General features: G+C 44.1%; 1 protein-coding gene and 1 pseudogene across 3 annotated transcripts in view; both read right to left on the bottom strand.

The window, feature by feature from the left end:
- Positions 1 to 7477, bottom strand: part of DNAJC6 (DnaJ heat shock protein family (Hsp40) member C6) — a 148446-nt gene extending 140969 nt beyond the window's left edge. For 2 of the 3 annotated variants that reach the window (XM_037143748.2, XM_037143750.2), the window contains exon 1: positions 7247 to 7477. In XM_037143748.2, the coding sequence (XP_036999643.2) occupies positions 7247 to 7361 (115 nt within the window). In that variant the 5' untranslated portion in view covers positions 7362 to 7477. The remainder of the gene's footprint in view (positions 1 to 7246) is intronic. The other variant, XM_037143752.2, reaches the window with a different exon arrangement.
- Positions 7478 to 13635: 6158 nt separating this feature from the next.
- On the bottom strand, positions 13636 to 13906 carry LOC119048200 (40S ribosomal protein S27-like; annotated as a pseudogene).
- Between the last annotated feature and the right edge of the window lie 4392 nt (positions 13907 to 18298).

The following is an 18298-nucleotide window of genomic DNA, read 5'->3' as shown; positions in this document are numbered from 1 at the left end:
GAAGAAAGGAAGGTTACACTGAGTGAAATCAAGAAAAATCTACAGGGAACCAACAGTGGAGAGGATGAAGCCAAGAATTAAACCAACAGTTTGGAATACAAGGAAGGAAAAAACATTCAATCAGAACAGCAGAAAGAAAAAATAATTCAAAAAAAATGAGGATAGGCTTAGGAACCTCTGGGACAATTTTAAATGTACCAACATCCCAATCACAGGAGTGCCAAAAGGAGAAGAGGAAGAGCAAGAAATTAAAAACTTATTTGAAATAATGATGAAAGAAAACTTCCCCAATTTGGTGATGAAAATAGACATACAAGTCCAGGAAGCAGAGAGAGTCCCAAACAAGTGGGACCCAAAGAGAACCACACCAAGACACATCTAATTAAAATGCCAGGGGTTAAAGATAAAGAAAGAATCCTAAAAGCAGTAAGAGAAAAGCAGAGTTACCTACAAAGGAATCCCTATAAGACTATGAGCTGATTTCTCAAAAGAAACTTTGTTGACAAGAAGGGGCTGGCAAGAAGTACTAGAAGTGATGAAAAGCAAGGACCTACAACCAAGATTACTCTACCCAGCGAAGCTATGATTTAGAATGGAAGGGCAGATAAAGTGCTCCCCAGACAAGGTAAATCCAAAGGAGTTCATCATCACCAAGCTCTCATTACAGAAAATGTTAAAGGGACTTACTTAAGAAAAAGAAGATTAAAACTATGAACATTAAAATGGCAATAAACCACTTTATCGCCATTTTATTATCAACAACTGAATCTAAAAAACCAAATTAAGCAAACAAGCAGAATGGGAACAGAATCATGTATATGGAGACAATTTGGAGGGTTATCAGTTGGGAGCAGAAAGAAGGAGAATGGGGAAAAAGATACAGGAATTAAGCATAATTGGTAGGTACAAAAATGACAGGGGTTATGTTAAGAATAGTATAGGAAATAGAGAAGCCAAAGAACTTATATGCACAATCCATGGACATGAACTAAGGTGGGGAAATAGCTGGAGGGGAGGGTGCAGTACCAGACAGAGGGAGGCAAAGGAGAAGAGATTGAGACAACTGTAATAGCTTAATCAATAAAATATAATTTTCCAAAAAATAAAATGATGCTCCATCTCAATAACTTGGTTTATGGAGAGCTTCAGGTGGGCTCCACAGCCCACCAAGTCTCTTCACAGCTCTGCACAGCCCTTGTCTGGTTAGATGCCACTTATGAGTCACTAGACTGGTGAGTCATGCCCAGTGAAGGAGGCCATCTTGAGAGCAAAACCAAACAGAATCGTCAAGAACAACCAGTGGATTTCTGAATTGAACGAGAACAGGCTTTTTATTGTCCCAGCAAAATAAAAATGAAAGAAAAAACATTGCTGTAATATAGTAAGTTAAACTTCCCAGCTGTACATTTTAATCTGAAGAAAGACTGAGGGGAAAAAAAGGCTTTTGCATTTCCTTAGAAATTTGAGAGCAAAACAAACTAGGAGGCCGTTCTGGCCTGGTAGCTCAGCTGGTTTAGAGCATCATCCTGATACACCAAGGTTGTGAGTTTGATCCCGGGTCAGGGCACATACAAACAGCAACCAGTGAATACATAAGCAAGTAGAACAACAAATCCAGCTTGCATGCTTGTGCTCACTCTCTCTCTCTCTCTCTCTCAAATCAATAAATAAAAAAATTTTAAAAGAAACTAGGAGACTATGTCCCAAATCTAGCAGATCCAGTGATCTTTCAACCACTTGCCTGGAACCTCTCCTAGCTCAGTCATCATTCCAAAAACATGTCTGACAGGAGGGCAGCTTCACCTGAACCACCACAGTCCGTCTTCCCCCATCAAGCCAAGCCTCTGTTTGTTTTGCTCAGTGAGTGCATCCAAGTGACCATAAAAAAGGTGATAAAGTGATAGAGAAAAATTGCCTACTGATGGGTGGAGGTTTGTCATTAGAGTCATGGCAGAAGAGGGTGGCATGATTCTAAGAAAAGCTAGATAAGATCTCAGGAAGCCAGGCCATGGGACTAGGGAAAGGGAATTAACACATGAAATACCTCTTGTGTTCAGGCAATCTTCCTATGGTTATCATGCACTAATAAAGAATTTATTCTTCCCAAGCATTATCTTTAAGGACTTTTATTATTTTTATTTATTATAAGTATAATAAACAATAAATTAATTAAATAAATAATACATGTAAGTTATATCTATTATTTATTTAATTAAATTTAATATAAGCAAGGACTTTTACAGCACACTGCCTGGGTCTGAACTCCAGCTAACTAGCTGTGTAACTTTTGAAATGTTACTTAACCTCTCTGTGCTTCAGTTTTCTCATTTGCAAATTAGAGCTTGTAAAACAGGGTTATTGTAAGAATTAAATAAAATAAAAATATGCACAGGTTTAGGACAGTGGCTGTTACATAGTGAGCAGTGTGTACATGTTAACTCTTGTCATTCCATCTTTTTAGATGAGAAAAAAAGGCAGGAAAAACACGTAGATGAAAAGGACACTTAGATGAAAAAGTAGTGGAACCAAGGTTATTCCCGTCATTTCCTTCTCACAACAACCCCAGGAGGGACAGATCATCTTCCTTTTATTGATGAGAGCTCGGAAGCCCAAGCTACGTCTAGTAACTTGCTCATGTTACTAGGTGGCAAATGGGAGAGTTAAGATTTAAAACCCACATCTGCTGATTTTAAAGCCTTGGCACATTGCACCCACCAGGCCAGTGGTTCCCAAACTTTATCACATGTCAGAATTGCTGCAGGGCTTGTTAAAACAGATGGCCGGGCCCCACATCCAGAGTGGCTGATTCAGTAGCTCTTAGTGTGGGGCCAACAATTTGCATTTCTAACAAATTCCTGGTGATGGAGATGTTGCTGGCCCAGACACCACAGTGGAAAAACTACTACTCTATAACCATGCACCTGTATGCAGAACAGGTGGTAGGGGAAGGGATAGGCCAAAGATTGTAGAGCAAAAAGGTTTTCCCACTCAGGCAGTGCCATTATTTCAAGAGCCTAGAAAATATACCCTATATTTACATAGCCTTTTATATTTAGGATCTCATTTGACCTTTCCAATATCCCTAGGAAGGGATCATTATTTCCACTCAATGTGATTTGTTTTTAGGGACATATGGCCAGAAAATGACAGTGAGGGATGAAACCACAGATCTCCTGGCAAATGCTGTCCCCTTCTCCAACTAACTTGTCCTGGAAAGCATTATCTTGTGATGGAGACTGACTCTAGTTCCAATCTGTGTCTTCCCAGGGAATATCGCAGCTCAGGAAAGGGCTCTTCACTCCAGTAGGGTTTGGGGGAGGTAATTTCTAATGAGAACCCATTTTCTACCATCACTTCAAGAGCTAGGCAAGTCTACTGCTCGCGAAATTGTTCCGCCAGCTATTCGCTCCCTTTTCTATAACCTAAAAGCTTCAATATTTGACTAATATATGGTTCTTGGGAAAGGATGGGGGCATACAGGGGTTAACTTTCAGTGGACTCAGCTTGCTCGTGTTCCCATTTAGAAGCACTTGCATAGTGAGGTATATGTTTTAAATTGTTTGGACATATAAGCCAACAAATGATTAGTATCTGAAATATTCAAAGAAATCCTATAAGTAGATAAGAAAAAGACGAACTACCAAGGGAAAAAATGGAAAAGGCACAAACAGGCATTTCAGAGTGGATCACACATGACCGGTTTCATGTGAAAAACCTTCAGCTTCGTCTAGGAAATTCAACATGAAACCATGCAGTACCATTTCACATGCATTAAACTGGCAAGCATTAAAAAGTCTGACAGTAGGAATCTCACACACTACTGGAAAGAGGTAAATTAGCTCAAATATTCTGAAGTAAACTGAGCAATACCTTTCAAAATTAAAGAAGCATATACCTTTTACCCAGTAACTGTCCTCCTGGGTATTTCTCCTATACTTAGTCACTGGTGTTCACACTATAAATTTCAGACTCATTCTCTTTGCAGATACACGTATCTCCTAGAGGATTCATGCATAACAAACATACATATTGAATGTCCACTATGGTCCAGGACACTGTTAAGCTGAAAAGATGCCAGGAGTCCCCAGAAGGTATGTTACTTCTCACAAAACTGCTGCCTTTTGTAAAAAAAGGGGAAAAAAAGAAAGAAGGAAAGGAAAGGAAAGGAAAGGAAAGGAAAGGAAAGGAAAGGAAAGGAAAGGAAAGGAAAGGGAAAGGAAAGGAAAGGAAAGGAAAGGAAAGGAAAGGAAAGGAAAGGAAAGGAAAGGAAAGGAAAGGAAAGGAAAGGAAAGGAAAGGAAAGGAAAGGAAAGGAAAGGAAAGGAAAAGGAAAAGGAAAAGGAAAAGGAAAAGGAAAAGGAAAGGAGAATGTTGATGTGGAAGACCCCCTGGTTGGCTCAGAAGGTATTAGCTGTCCCAAAAGACCTTCCAGCTGTGGTTTTTCTCCCATAGCTCATTGAACTTTCCAGCCCCACAACTGAACATAGTTGGAGTATGATCATATGGTGGCAGATCCGAATTAATATTAATAAAAATGACTACCACTACCTGTGCAGTACTACGTACTAGGGATTTTAGAAACACTAACTCATCACAGTAACATTATGACACAGGCATTATCATCTTTATTTTTCCTTTGATATACAAAGGATTTTTAAATTTAGAAAGGTATCGCACCCTGCCCAAGATCACACAGCTTATTAGCATGTCATTTATTAGTGGCACATTCAGATCACAGTCTGACACCAAAGCATATGATTCTGGATGTCCAAAGTGATGGTGACAGCCTCAGGAGAGTTTCAGGCTACCTTTAAAAAAATCAAGACTGGACTGTGGATTTCTTTCATTGCATGATATGTTTTAATTTTACTTCTCCCTTCCATGAGTATAGATAGTGGAGATGTGGCAGAAAAGGTGCTATATGGGTACTCAGGTCTGAGCCTGCCACTCCCCCGTCACGTCACCTCCTGCATGTCACTCTATCTTTTTGTTTCAGCTTCCTCAACTGTAAATGAGGAAACAAATCATCTTCTCTCCCTCCTTCCAGGGCTTTTGTAGTTGACCTATTCTGTACACTGTAAAGTATTATGTAACATCGGACATTATAATGATCTCATCCCCAGGCTGTACCGGGAAATGGGGATGGAGAGAAATGTAGTGAGCAGCCGAGCTCCTGCGTAAAGAGCCGTATAGAGTGGCAATGGGTGAAGTCTAGGAGAGGAGCAGAGGAAGGAGGAGAAGATGGCTGTGTGTACAGTATAGAACTGGTGTTTAAAATTATAAAACTAGGAAACTGATTCTAACTCAATCTGGTTCACTGGCAATATCCATTTATTCCTCTTTTGTAAATATTCACACAACACCTAGAACAACACGGGGCATGAAATGATCACTCCAGGTGTACTTGTTGCAGCGCCCAATCTATTCAACTGCTCAGGCAAGCTGGAGAGATGGGTGGTTTGGCCCTACTAAGTTTCACCAACGGCTCCTGATGCCAGTGGGGAAGGAATTTAACTGGTGTTTTGACAAAAGTAATCACACATCTTTGAAAGCCCCAAGAGGACAATGCCAAGCCACAGAATCTCCCTGACTACCGACAACAGAAAAGCTTGTTTCTAACACAATAAATGTCTGAAAGATAATTATCACTGCTCTTTGTCAAATTTATTTTTAGAATGCTTACTATGTGCCAGCACTTCACATTTATTAACTCATTAATCCATCTAATCCTCAAAACACCCTGGGGTGGGAGGGAGCCAGCCGCATCACCGGCAGGGCTCGTGCAGTCTGGCCTCTGCCCTGGATCCGATCAGCCATTTTAGAACAAGGCATGTTAGTGTCTCAGAAGGATCTTCAGAGGGTGGAAACACATGACAAGCACAAGAGAGGACACACACACACACACACACACGCAAACAGATATCTACAAAGTACCAAATCCTGACTAGAGTGAAATGCCAAGATGAAATGGAGGAGAACGTGGAATCTACAATACCAGATGAACAGCAACAAATGTCCTATGGGTGACTAGACACTAAAAGAGAGGCCACAGGTGGCAGGAACCCCAGGCAAGATTTTACAGAGATGGCATTTGTGCTAGTCTTGATGGATGTGTAGGAACTGGCCAGGCTGAAAGCTGAAGGCATGGCCATTGCAGATACAGAGGAGGAGGCAGGGAGCCAGCAGACCATGTCCTGTCCCTGCACAGAATACTTCAATGGCTTCCTAACCCACTGAGAATGAAATCCAAACTCCTGGGCATGGCCCCCCAGACCTTGATCCAAGCTGCGTCCCTCACTTTCCCTCTGCACACTGGGAACCTTTCCACTTGCTATTCCCTCTGGCAGGAAAGCTCTCCCCGGCTTCATGCTGGAGTAACTCCTAACACACTTCAGGTCTCAATTTACATTGCATTTGCTCAGGGGCCCTTCCCTGTCCACCAGCAGGGAAACCTTTTCTCCTCTCCTGTCTGATTAAGGCCTTCTAAGTGCACAGAGCAGTTTCTAAGGGGAATTTTTACCTGTTTGATGTGTGTAATTTTCTTTCCTCCTCTAAAAGTGGTCCTGAGCAGGGGCCTTGCCTCCCTTATTCACTCCAGGCCCTGGCAAACAGGGGGCCTGGATAAAGACTGTGGAATGAACGAATGGAGTGCGTCTGTGACCGAAGAAGTGTGAGTTGAAGCTCTGATGAGGACAGGTGCTGTGTTTGGGAAATAGTGTACTGTGGCTAGAGCTTAGGAGATAAGGGGAAGTCACCCCGGACGGGCTGGAAAGATGTGGGTCCGATGGGGAGGACCTTGAAGGTAGCATCGGGTCCGGATTCATTCCCCCAACCAGTACTGCATTGCAGGTGCCCGCCAGGTGTTGGGGGCAGGGGCTGGCAGATGCAAACCCGAGTGAGACTGTGTCCCCGAGGCACCGTGGATTGCTTCTGTCCACAGCCAAAAGGACAGACAAGGACTTTTGCAGAAGATGAAATGAAACCACCTGGGCCCGCGGGAGACGGTTACAGGATCCAGGGCTGAGACCGGCCCCTGCACTTTGGTCGATCGGCCCGGGGGAGCTTGGGGACGGGTCTCGTTCCCGCGGCCGAGGGTCGCAGTGCAGGGTCGCGGGGCCAGACCCACAGGCCGCACCCCCCCCCCCGCCCGCGGGCTCCAGGGGCGGAGAAGTCCGCCAGAGTCGCCGCAGTCGGTGGCCGGCGCCTGCCGCGCGCGGTAACAGGTCTCTGGCCGCGCCCACACTCACCCTGTGCCGCCTTGGGAGCCGAGCGCGACCTCCACAGCCGCCGGGTGGCCTTCCACGGCCGCAGAGAAGAAAACAGCCTCCGGCTCTTCTTGCCGCCCTTCTCAGTTGCTCCCATCTGTGCGCCCGCGCCCCTCCCACGCCGCCGCCCGAGGGTCGCCTCCTGCCTCCCCCGCTGCCGCGCGTCTGACAGGTGCCGGGCAGTCGCCGGAGCAGACGCGTCCGCCGGGGGAGGAGCTTGCGGCCGGCGGGGGAGGGGGCGCGGAGGGGGCGGGGGAGGGGCGGGGGAGGGGCGGGGGAGGGGAAGAGGCGGGGTGGGGGGCGCGGCAGCTGCTGGGGCGGTGCGTGCGGGGTGCGGCCCGGCCCGGCGTGGGCGCTACTGCGGTGCGCAAGGCCCAGAAGAGCTTAGCGCTGGGCGGTTTACAGATGAGTCTTCAGCCGTTCGTCCTTGGTTCAGGAGGTGTCGATGGGGCGCCCGGGTACTGTTAGGCGTCGTTGATTAACAGAAAATTCTTAAGGGGTGTACCCTTGATTTTGTCCCCAGATTACAACGATAAAAGGGAAGCTCCGAGAGACTCAGTAGTCTGCCCAGAGATTACACAACTGCTAAATGGTGGCGATTCTCAAGTCCTGGGCTCTAACTATATTTTGTCATCCCTTGCTACTGCCTCAGAATGGCCCCACATTTTGTGAGATTTTTTTTGTCTGACAGATATTTCTATTTTTCTCATACAACAGATTACGAATCGCTTGATTTTTTTTGAAGACATTCTATGTGCGGACTTTTACATACATGCCATTCAGCTTCATTGCACACCTGTAGAGTGGGAGGGATTTTTTTTCCCATTTACCAGAGGAGGAGACTGAATGACAGATGCCCTGCTGCCCCGTTTTGTCTCTGTCCTGATTTTGCTTGGAACTGGGAGAATCTGAGACGAAGATCAAAACCAAGATTCCTTCAACACTGCCTTGCTGCAATAATAATAACTAATGTTTATGGAGTGCTTTTCATGGACCAAATTATACACGTTACCTTATTTAACTCTCCCAGTGATGCTCGTGGGAGAGAAATCATTAATAGCCGCGCTTAATTAATGGAGGAAGCAGAGCATCAGGGCGATCAGGCTTCACATGTAAAACCTTAATAAAGGTTATATGTTGGGCTGAATCATGAAATTGCCATCTTTGTAGGCCCAAACAAGTCTCAGTGAATAACCTCGCCAGATGATCAAAATTAACAGCACCTGTGGAGGCAGGTGAAAATGGAGAGCCTCCAGGTGCATCACACTGAGAAAGACCCACCGCTTTTGTAATACTTTGGCCAAGAATGCACCACCTGAATCTAGTCATGGGGAAATCTAAATGAGTCCTGAACTATTAAAAGTTGGTTAAGGGGGGAGGGGCGCATAGTCTTCAAAAGCGTCAGTGGCATAAAAGATGAAGAAAGGGCTGAGGGAATGTTAGCTATTGAAGGAAGGTAAGAAACATGGCAACTAAATGGGATGCCTGATTCTAGGCTGACCTTGTGATGGAGTTTTTAAACACTTTAAGGACATTACTGAGTCAATTTTCAAAAAAAAATTGAAATATGGATAGCAGATTAGAGTGTTTATCAATGATAAATTTATTAGAGTTGATAACTATATTGTGGTTATGTTAAAAATCCCTGTTTCTAAGAAGTACACATTGAGGTATTTAGGATAAAAAAGAATGATGCATTTAACTCTGCTTTCTTTAAATGGTTTAGCAGAAAAAAAGAGGGAGGGCTCAAACAATACAGTAATTTCAGCAAAATATAAATAATAGGTGACTGTAGATAAAGAGTATATGAGTATGTCTTGTGCTGTTTTTACTCTTACAATTTTTCTGTAAGTTTAAAATTTATTCCCAAGTAAAACGATAAAAATAAAAAATTTAAGCCCTGGCAGTATAGCTCAGTCGGTTGGAGCCTTCTCCCATTAAACCAAAATGTTGTAGGTTCCAAACCAGTCAGGGCACAGGCCTAGGTGTCAAGTTCTGTTCCCTGTCTGAACATGTGCAGGAGGCAACCAATCAAAGTTTCTCTCTCACATCAATGTTTCTCACCCTGCCTCCACCCCCATTCTCTTCTCTCTAGAAATCAATAAGCATGTCCTTGGGTAGGGATTAAAAAAATTAATTCCATAGGAAAAAAATGAAGTGATAAGGATTACGCTACTTGACATTAAGGCATACTATAAAGCTATAGTTATCAAAACAGTGTGGTATTGGCAGAAGAATCGATACAGAAATCAATGAAACAGAATAAATAACCCAGAAATAGACCCACACAAACATGCCCAACTAATATTTGATAAAGGTGTGAAAGCAGTACAATAGAGGAAGGATAGATTTTTCAACAAATGGTGCTAGAACAATTGAAACAACAACAAAAAAGAACCCTGTCCTAAACCTCACCCTTTCTATAAAACTCAACTCAAAATGGATTGCAGACTTAAATGTAAAAAAGTTTTAGAAAAAAATCTAGGACCTAAAGCTATGCAAAATGTTCTTAGATTTGTTACCAAAAGCACAATCCATAAGAGGAAACTGATAAATTAGACCTTATTAAAATTAAATACTTTTACTCTGTGAAAGACCCTGTTAAGAGAAAGAGAAAAGCTATAGACTAGGCAAAAATACTTGTGAACCACACACCCACCACAGAACTTGTATTTAGAATATATAAAGAAGTCTCAAAACTCAAATTTAAAAAACAACCCAGTTAGAAAATAGGCAAAAGGCATGAATAGGTACTTCACAAAAGAGAATATATGGATGGCAAATAAGCACATGAACAGATACTCATCATCCTTAGTGTTAAGGAAATACACATTAAAGCTGCAATAAGATATCGCCTATCAGAATGGCTAATATGAAAAAGAGTAACAAGACCAAAATGCTGGAGAGGATGTGGTTGGCAAAACTGGATCACTCATACTTTGCTGGTAGAATGGGAAATGGCGCAGACACTCTGGAGGAGTTTCCAGTTTCTTATCAAACTAAACACACAACCACTATAAAACCAGAAATTGCATTCTTGGGTAATTACCCCAGGGGAGGGGAAAAAAAGAAAGGAAAAAAAAACTTATTCACAAATGCTGATAGCAACTTTGTAATAGCCCAAACTGGGAACAACCCAGATGTCCTTTAATGGGTGAGTGATTCAACAAGCTGTGGCACATCCATCCCGTGGATTACTTTTTACTACTCAGCAATAAGAAGTAAAAAATTTTTGCTCTGGCCAAGTGGCTCAGTTGGTTGGAACGTTGTACCATGTACCAAAGGTTGCAGGTTTTGTTCCTGGTCAGGACGTATAACTAGGTTGTGGGTTTGATCCCCAGTCAAGGCTGATGTGGTGGGGGAGGGGGGCGACCGATCCATATTTCTCTCTCACATTGGTGTTTCTCTCCCCCTCCCCGAAAACCCATAAAATCATAACCTTGGATGAGGATTAAAAATAAAAACAAAAAGTAACAAACTTTGGACACAGGCAACCAACTGTATGCATCTCTAGGAAATTATGTTGGGTATAAAAGACAATCTCAAAAGTTACATACTACATGTAATTTTTACATACTTTTACAGAACATTGTTGAAATGGCAAAATTAAGAAATAGAGGACAGATAGTGATTGACAGGGAGGCAGAGTGGTTGTAAAAGAACCACAGGAGGGATCTGGGAACTGTTCTGTATCTTGCCTATATCAATGTATCAATGTCAATGTACTGGCCTTGATATTAGCCTATAGCCTTGACATTAGCTTTGCACAATGTTACCATTATGAGCAAATAGGTAAGAGTGTACATGGGTTCTCTATTATTTTTTATACCTACATGTGGATTTATAATTATTTTTAAAATTAAAAGTTTAATCGTTTAAAATAATTACATCTCTATAATTTTGTACAGTTCACTCCATTATCTAAAATGGGGTTGAGCCAAGATCCAACCTAGACCCATGCCTCTGTGGCTCCGCTACCTTTCCCGAAGCCCCTGGCTCACCGTGGGAGGCCAAGGCTCATCTGCCAGGTCTCAGGGAGGAAGCATGAAGGACTCAAAAAAGGTCACAGGGGCACAGGGACCCTGGACAGTCAGGGAGGGCTGGCTGCATTATTCTCCTGTTTGGAATGAGTCCCTCAGTGGTTCAGATAAGTGACACTCTAAAAGTAAGCACAAGACAGCCCTATTTTATTCTTTCTCTAATCCAGAAGTATAGGAAGATATAAGTATGAAACAAAGAAGGGAGGTGGGAGAGACTGTCAGGAGGGTGACAATTGAGAGGTGTCCCTTCTGTCTGTCGGCTGCAGACTGAGTTTTCTTCTGCACCAGCCTTCATGCTCCATGGCACCCAAAGTGAAGTCTGAAAAAAAATTGGCTTTTAGGGGAAATAATCTAATTAACAAAGCCTCGCAGGAATAGCAGCCACATACCACCAACTAATGCCCTAGACAAAGGTTTGTTCTCTTCCTGGGACTTCTTACCTGGACTCGGGGTTAGGACACCTGGAATCTAGTACTGGTTACCCAAACTGTCTGTGAAATATTGGTTCTGTCCCTTCCCCTGATGGCTTCCTCTGTTAATCACCACCATCACCTCCAGTTCCATTAATAGAGGGGATTTAAAAAGATGACATAGACAAATCCTCCCAGAGTCTCCCACCATCCTTTCCCGTATGTCCTGACTTTCACTAAGAGTTAGTAGCTCCAGTGGGCCTGGCTCAGAGATTCACCTTTTCTTCCGTTGTCCTGATACATGCAGTGGACCAGAAGAGTCCTGGGAGGGGCCCACTTGCTCACCGCTTAGACTTCAATGGTCAGGGAAGGATGAAAGAAACATTCTTTGGCTTGCCCTTTTAGTCCAAACATCATGTGACTTCGTGGCACTGCTCCAGCCTGGAGCTAACACAAGGCCAGAAGTCTCTGGCTCCCACAGTCACAGCTCGCTCCAGGCAGATCCAGGGGGCAGCCTCTCTGCAGCCTTTGGAGTCCATGGGGAAAGAATGCGGCCTCAGAGAAGCTGCCACCCGAACAGAAACACCCAAGTGCCCTTAGGCACATTCATGAGCACTCGCAACATGGAATTTCTTTTCAAATGTCAAAAATGCGAAACAAGCCCACTTATTTGTACATCTGACTCACTGGGCATAACCGGAAAACAAAAACAAAACTCTTGAATTTCATTATGTCATTGTGCTTTTGAGGCTAGGTCCAGAAAGATGAAACTGTCAGTCGTCAAAGTCGATGGGACACCAGAGTCCTCGTGTGTGCACACGTGTGTGTGTGTGTGTGTGTGTGTGTGTATGTGTGAGAGGTAGGAGAGGGCGCTCTGCCGCTTCCTAGCTATGAGCTCTCACCCAGCTCCCTTACATTCTCTAAGTCTGGGGGTCCCCATCCGCAAAATGGAGATAGTCAAGAGCCCCCACCTCACAGGTTTGTGACATTCTACTATTCTATTCAATTTGAGAAGCATTGAAGAGAGTCAATAAATGGTCGTTTATTACAATACTATGTCCTTTTAGAGAGATAATGAGAGAGAAAAAGCAACGGCACCTGCTTTTGCCACAAATAAATGTGTGTGTGTCTAAAGAAAGAGAAATGGGAAAATCTCAATGTTTAGTGAAGATCACACTCTTCAAACCTCAGGATTTAGTTCTGTGTCTCCTATTATGCTGGAGCGGTCCTGTTAGCTACGTTTCCTTACAGAGTCCCAGAGTGTAAACACAGCTGTACAACCTAAAGTCGTCTCCAGTGCCTTCCAGTGTTTTGTTCCCCCAGTGGCAATGCCGATAGGACTGTTATTAGCACAGGAAGCAATTAACAGCAGTCTCCTCTATAAGCTTATTTTTCTATCTGAAGTTCTCCCAGTTTACAAGATTATGATCCAGTCAGGATTCAAAAAGCAGTACCTACGCCTCCCGACCCTGACATTTTCAGTAGTATCTAGTGTGAAAGAGGAGGAAACTGGGCATGTCCAGTGTTTTCGGGGCTTCTAAGAGATCTGTTTCAATTATCTCTTGCTACATAATAAATCACCCCCCAAACTTAGTGGCTTAAAGCAACTTTATTTGTTGGCAAATGATTTGCAGTTTAGGCAGGGCTCAGAGGGGACAGCTCATCTCTGCTCCTCAGGATGTGAGCTGCAGTAGCTCTGGGCTTGAAGATCCATGTCTAAGATGGCTCAGTTACACAGCTCACAGTACGCTGCTGGCTGTCAGCTGGGTGCTCCACCAAGAGCCTCACTTCTTCTCCACATGCTTGCTTGGGCTTCCTGACAGCGTGTGGCTGGGTTCCCAAAAGAAGAACGCTGAAACTGCTAGACTCCTTTTTTAAAATATACACAAAATGTGTTTATTGGGACAGTTCCTCGCTCGTCTTGATTCGGGTGCTTTTAGTGCAGCTTCCTTCGGAAGAAACATCCTCCTGGAAGTCTGGCTTTTCCTCCTGTAGGCTGACGGAGGACAGCAGAACAGCCAACACAGACAGCCACCGTTCATGCACGGCTAAAGATGGTGGTGGTTTGATAGCATCCTGAGCATGCTGAAGTAGGAATCGGGGCTCTGCCGCACCAGGCACTTCCTCTCCTATCTCCTCTCCTCTTCTGGAGAGGGATGAAAGAGATCCTCAGTGAGGGGTGCGTTGTCGTGGGGTGGCCATCAGTGCTGGAAAGGCAAACTGCTAGGCTTCTTAAAGCCTTGGCTCAAAAGTCCCCAGATGCCTTGGCTCAAGTCCCCAAAAAGTACTTTCTGCATGTTCTATTGATCACCTCAGTCATAGGCTCAGCTGTTCAAGGGAAGTCATAAGCTTCACCTCTTAGAGGGAGGAGTAACATACACTCAAGAGGAAGGCAGAATAATGTGAAATTGCCTTCAGGAACTAGCTACCACAGCCTCCCACCAGCCAAAGAATAACCCCAACCAGCAATATGTGGGGTTACACCCAGGTCTCAGAATTAGGGAGCAGAACCACTGTACTGAATGAACACTCCTCATAAAAACTGGGGTTCTGCAAGAGGCCCACTAAATGGAAATGGAGGCACAAAAAGGGGGACAGTCATTCAAAGGCAAAATCATAACAGCACAAATTAAAACCATAGAAACCTTTTTTGAGTACCACCTACAGTGCACACCCTAAACATCGTGCCTCTCTCTCCCACTGAGTGATGTGAACAGGACACGAGGCTTGGCATCAAAATGCTGCATTGAGTCTATCTAGTTTACTTGCCATTGAAATGTCCTTACACAAAGTCACTCCATTATCTGAGCTTCCCTTTCCTCATCTGTAAATTGGGCATAATACTAGTTGCCCTGAGTGTGCACAGCAGAGCATTTCCAATTACCCTGGGATGCTGGGAGATTTCAGGGAAAACTGGTGTGGCAGTACTCTGTTGACAATAATCCCAGCAACTGCTTTGTAAATGTTGTACTAATAAATGATGCATCGACTTGTAAGATCTCAGAACTTTAAAGGCAACAAAACCCCTGGGCCTTACTTCCTGCCAAATCTGTGTGTGAAGCCAGCTGGTGGGGAGGATGGAAGCGGATTGAATCCGTTGTCTGCAATGCAGATTTGTCAACACAGGTGTCAGGTGCAAAGAGGGGGTGAGGTGGGAAGATGAAAGAAGAGAGAGAAAGTCCAGTATGGAGTTTGCTGGCCCACTTCATACATTATAATGTAACTGTAATGCGCTTTGTCATAGCACTAATTCAGGCCTTCAAAAACGCCGATTCATTTTTCAGTTGACCTAAACATATACATGATGTTTATTGAGTGAGGTAGAGTGCCGTAGTTATTAAAAGTACAGGCCCTGGTGCCACACTCTTCCTGACTCTAGTTTACTGGCACAGTGACATTAGAAAGTCGCATTAACATCTCTGTACCTCAGTTTCTCATCTGTAAATGGGGATAATAAGTGCCCACTTCCTGCGGCTGTTATGAAAACTTAATGAGATGTGTGTAAACACTCGGAACAGCACCTGGCAAGGAGCAAATGTGAGCTGTTGCTTTTTTTTAATACCTCATGATGTGCACTGTGCTAAGAACTTTACACACATGACTTATTTATTACAACAACCTATGAGCATTAACTAATAAGCACCTGCCGCCTTTGAGATACTACCGTAGGATCTTGGGATTCATGGGACAGATCCTGTTCTGTGGGGCCCACGTTCTTCTGGGAGGGAGAAGGAGACAGACAGTAAGCAGTAGGTAAAATAAACAAGCCAGGAAGTTTGACAGAAGATATAAGTACTATGAATAAAAGAAAAAGTAGAGCAGGGTGAGGGGACTAGAAATCCTGGTGGAGGAAGGAGAAACTGGGACGGGTTACAATTTTTGTTTGTTTTTTAATTTTATGATATTTTTATAAAAAGGGAGAGAAAGAGAAATATCTATTTGTTTTCCACTTATTTATTCATTCCTTAATTGCTTGTATGTGCCCTGACCAGGGATTGAACCCTCAACCTCAGCATATAGAGATGATGCTCTAACCAAATGAGCTATCCAGCCAGGGCAGCTTACAATTTGAAATAGGATGGTCATGTTCAATCCGGTGGAGAGAACAAATGTGAGCAAAGACAAAGACAGAGAAAGAAGTCAGCTGTGCAGGGACCCAAGGGAAAAGCGTGCCAGGCAGAAGGAAGTGTTGGATCTGTTGGACTAAAGGTACTCCATTGAGAGTGAGCCTGGTAGGGCTGAAGGGCGAGGCAGGGGACAGTGGGGACAGGAGTGGATGGAAGAGAGAGAGCGAGGAGGTCTGCTGCAGGAGAAGAGGCTGGGAGTTGAAGGAGTAGAGGGTTGAGGAGAGCTTGGTAGGACACTGCTAGGCTGCAACTTCCCTCTGAGTGAGATGGGAGCCGGTGGTCAATGACGGGAACCATTACCAACCCACTTACTAATGAATGAACTGGGCAGAAAGAGGATCAGTCACCACACAAAGTTATGTAACTACTAAAATGAATCGTTGGGATTATCTTCCTACAAATTCTTGTTTGGGGGTGGGCATAGAGGGGTGATGCAAACAGGGGCGGGGAAAGCAAAGACTGAATAAATGTGGCCTGCATATCCTCCATTGTAAAATGAAGAGATTGAATCAATAATCTCGAAGGTCTAGACACAATGGTCTATTGTCCATTGGTCTCCAGAGGACAGAGGACCTAAAGTCATGGAAGATACAGAGAGAGAGCCATTGCTCTTGCCTGGCCAACTAACCATGACCTTGTGTTCCCACAAAACCTTACACATAGCTCTGTCATCGTTCCTTTCATACTGTATTAAAAATACGTGCTTGAAAATCTGTCTTTCCTTCACAGACTAAAGCTCCCCATTCTCGCATCTGACACTCGGCTTATCACAGGATTCTCTGCACTTGGCAATGGATTTGGCAAAGAGGAGGCTCTCAATAAAAATGTATGCACTCTGCATGTGTCTTAAATCAGAACAAAGAGACTTCTTATCACAGGGAAGTGGTGATCATGAGAAAACAGCAACAGCAGAAAGTCACTACCGCTCTCAGCTGGAAGGGCAGAAGGAGAGGGGGTTACAGCAGCAGTCCACGGGGTGGGTCACCCGCTGGATACCTCGGAGAGGACACAGCTCTGCCTCAAAATGTTTTTGGACCTGAAACTTACCGTGCAGCCTCACACGGCCCAGACACCAACCACTTCGTAGGAGCTTTTCCAGAAACCCTCCTCCCTCATCTTCCTTGTCATATCTGGAGCTCAGGGGCACTGAGAAGACGGATTAAAGGCACAGAATTGACCCCTTCTGGGCAATGCTGAGCAAGTTATTAGCTTCTCTGTGACTTAGTTTTCGCCCCTGTAAAGTTGGGAAATTAATATCTGTCTCAGAGGGTATTTTAAAGACAAAAAATATGAGATTACATGTATAAAGCATCTAAGCTTGCCTGGCAAAAAGCAAATGTTCAAATGACTCTAATTCCCTCTTCCCCTTTTAAATGACACAGAACATAACTAAAGGGTTTTGTATTCAACTCTTCTCTATTAAAGAAGAACTTTACTTTTTTTAACCCTCACCTGAGGAAATGCTTATTGGTTTTAGAGAGAGATGAAGTGGGAGAGAGAGAGAGAAACACTGATATGAGAATTATCGATTGGCTGCCTCCCATATGCAGTCTCGTGGAGGATGAAACCCTCAGCCTTTGGTGTATAGGATGGCACTCCAACTAACTGAGCCACCTGACCAGGGTGACAGGAACTGTTACGTGGACACTGGGAGACCTGGCAAAGGGCAGAGGACCTTCCTGGATGTTTTTGTCACATGGCTCAGAGTATAACTGTGTGCCTTAGTGGATGGGGGTTGGAACACAGGGTGAGTGGTTACAGACACGGGGTTGAGAGGCCTTCACTGTGGAGGACAGGACCCCGGGAATGGCCGACAGGGCATGCTCTGAGGGTCCCTCCCCTTCCTTCTTCAATCTCCTTTTTGAACATGACAATCCAGTTAAGTGATGATAAATGATCTTTTTCTTCATGTCTGTCTTTTCTTTTCTTCAAGCTTTCTATGAGGGGATCTTACTTGTATAATAAAAAAAAAAAATTAAGTGTCAAGTTTTAGGTCCACTGAGAAGACTCCATTGAGGAGGCTGTGCAATGGATGGTGACAGGTAAATCGAAATAAGATGGGCTGCAGGAGGGGCCAAGCTGCAGCCGCATGGGACAGCAATGGCCATCTCAAACCAGCCTCCCATCTGGGTCTGCAGCCCACACACCTTTTCTACTAGAGATCGCCTTTGCAATAGTTAGGGTCGTAGTGTGGCTCCTTTGGAGAAAGTGGGCATGCTTTCAAGACTTAGAATGTATACTCACTCCCCTTTGGGAGTTGAGGTATAATCATGGTAAAAATTGGAGCCTTTACCTCCCCTCTATTTGCTGTGCATTTTTTATTATGGTATTTGGTATTATTTTACCTTTGTGACGATGAAGGCTGGTGCTCGCCCATATCCATGTATGTGTCTCTCTGTGTTGGGCACACAGCTGGACTAATTTCCTAGCCCGACTTGCAGTTGGTCATGGCCATGA

Source organism: Artibeus jamaicensis, unplaced genomic scaffold (assembly GCF_021234435.1).
Source record: "Artibeus jamaicensis isolate MK-2021 breed Jamaican fruit bat unplaced genomic scaffold, CSHL_Jam_final scaffold_1019, whole genome shotgun sequence".
In the NCBI taxonomy this organism is placed as follows: domain Eukaryota; kingdom Metazoa; phylum Chordata; class Mammalia; order Chiroptera; family Phyllostomidae; genus Artibeus; species Artibeus jamaicensis.
The sequence above is the reverse complement of the archived record's forward strand: the minus strand, read 5'-3'. Positions and strand labels throughout refer to the sequence as shown.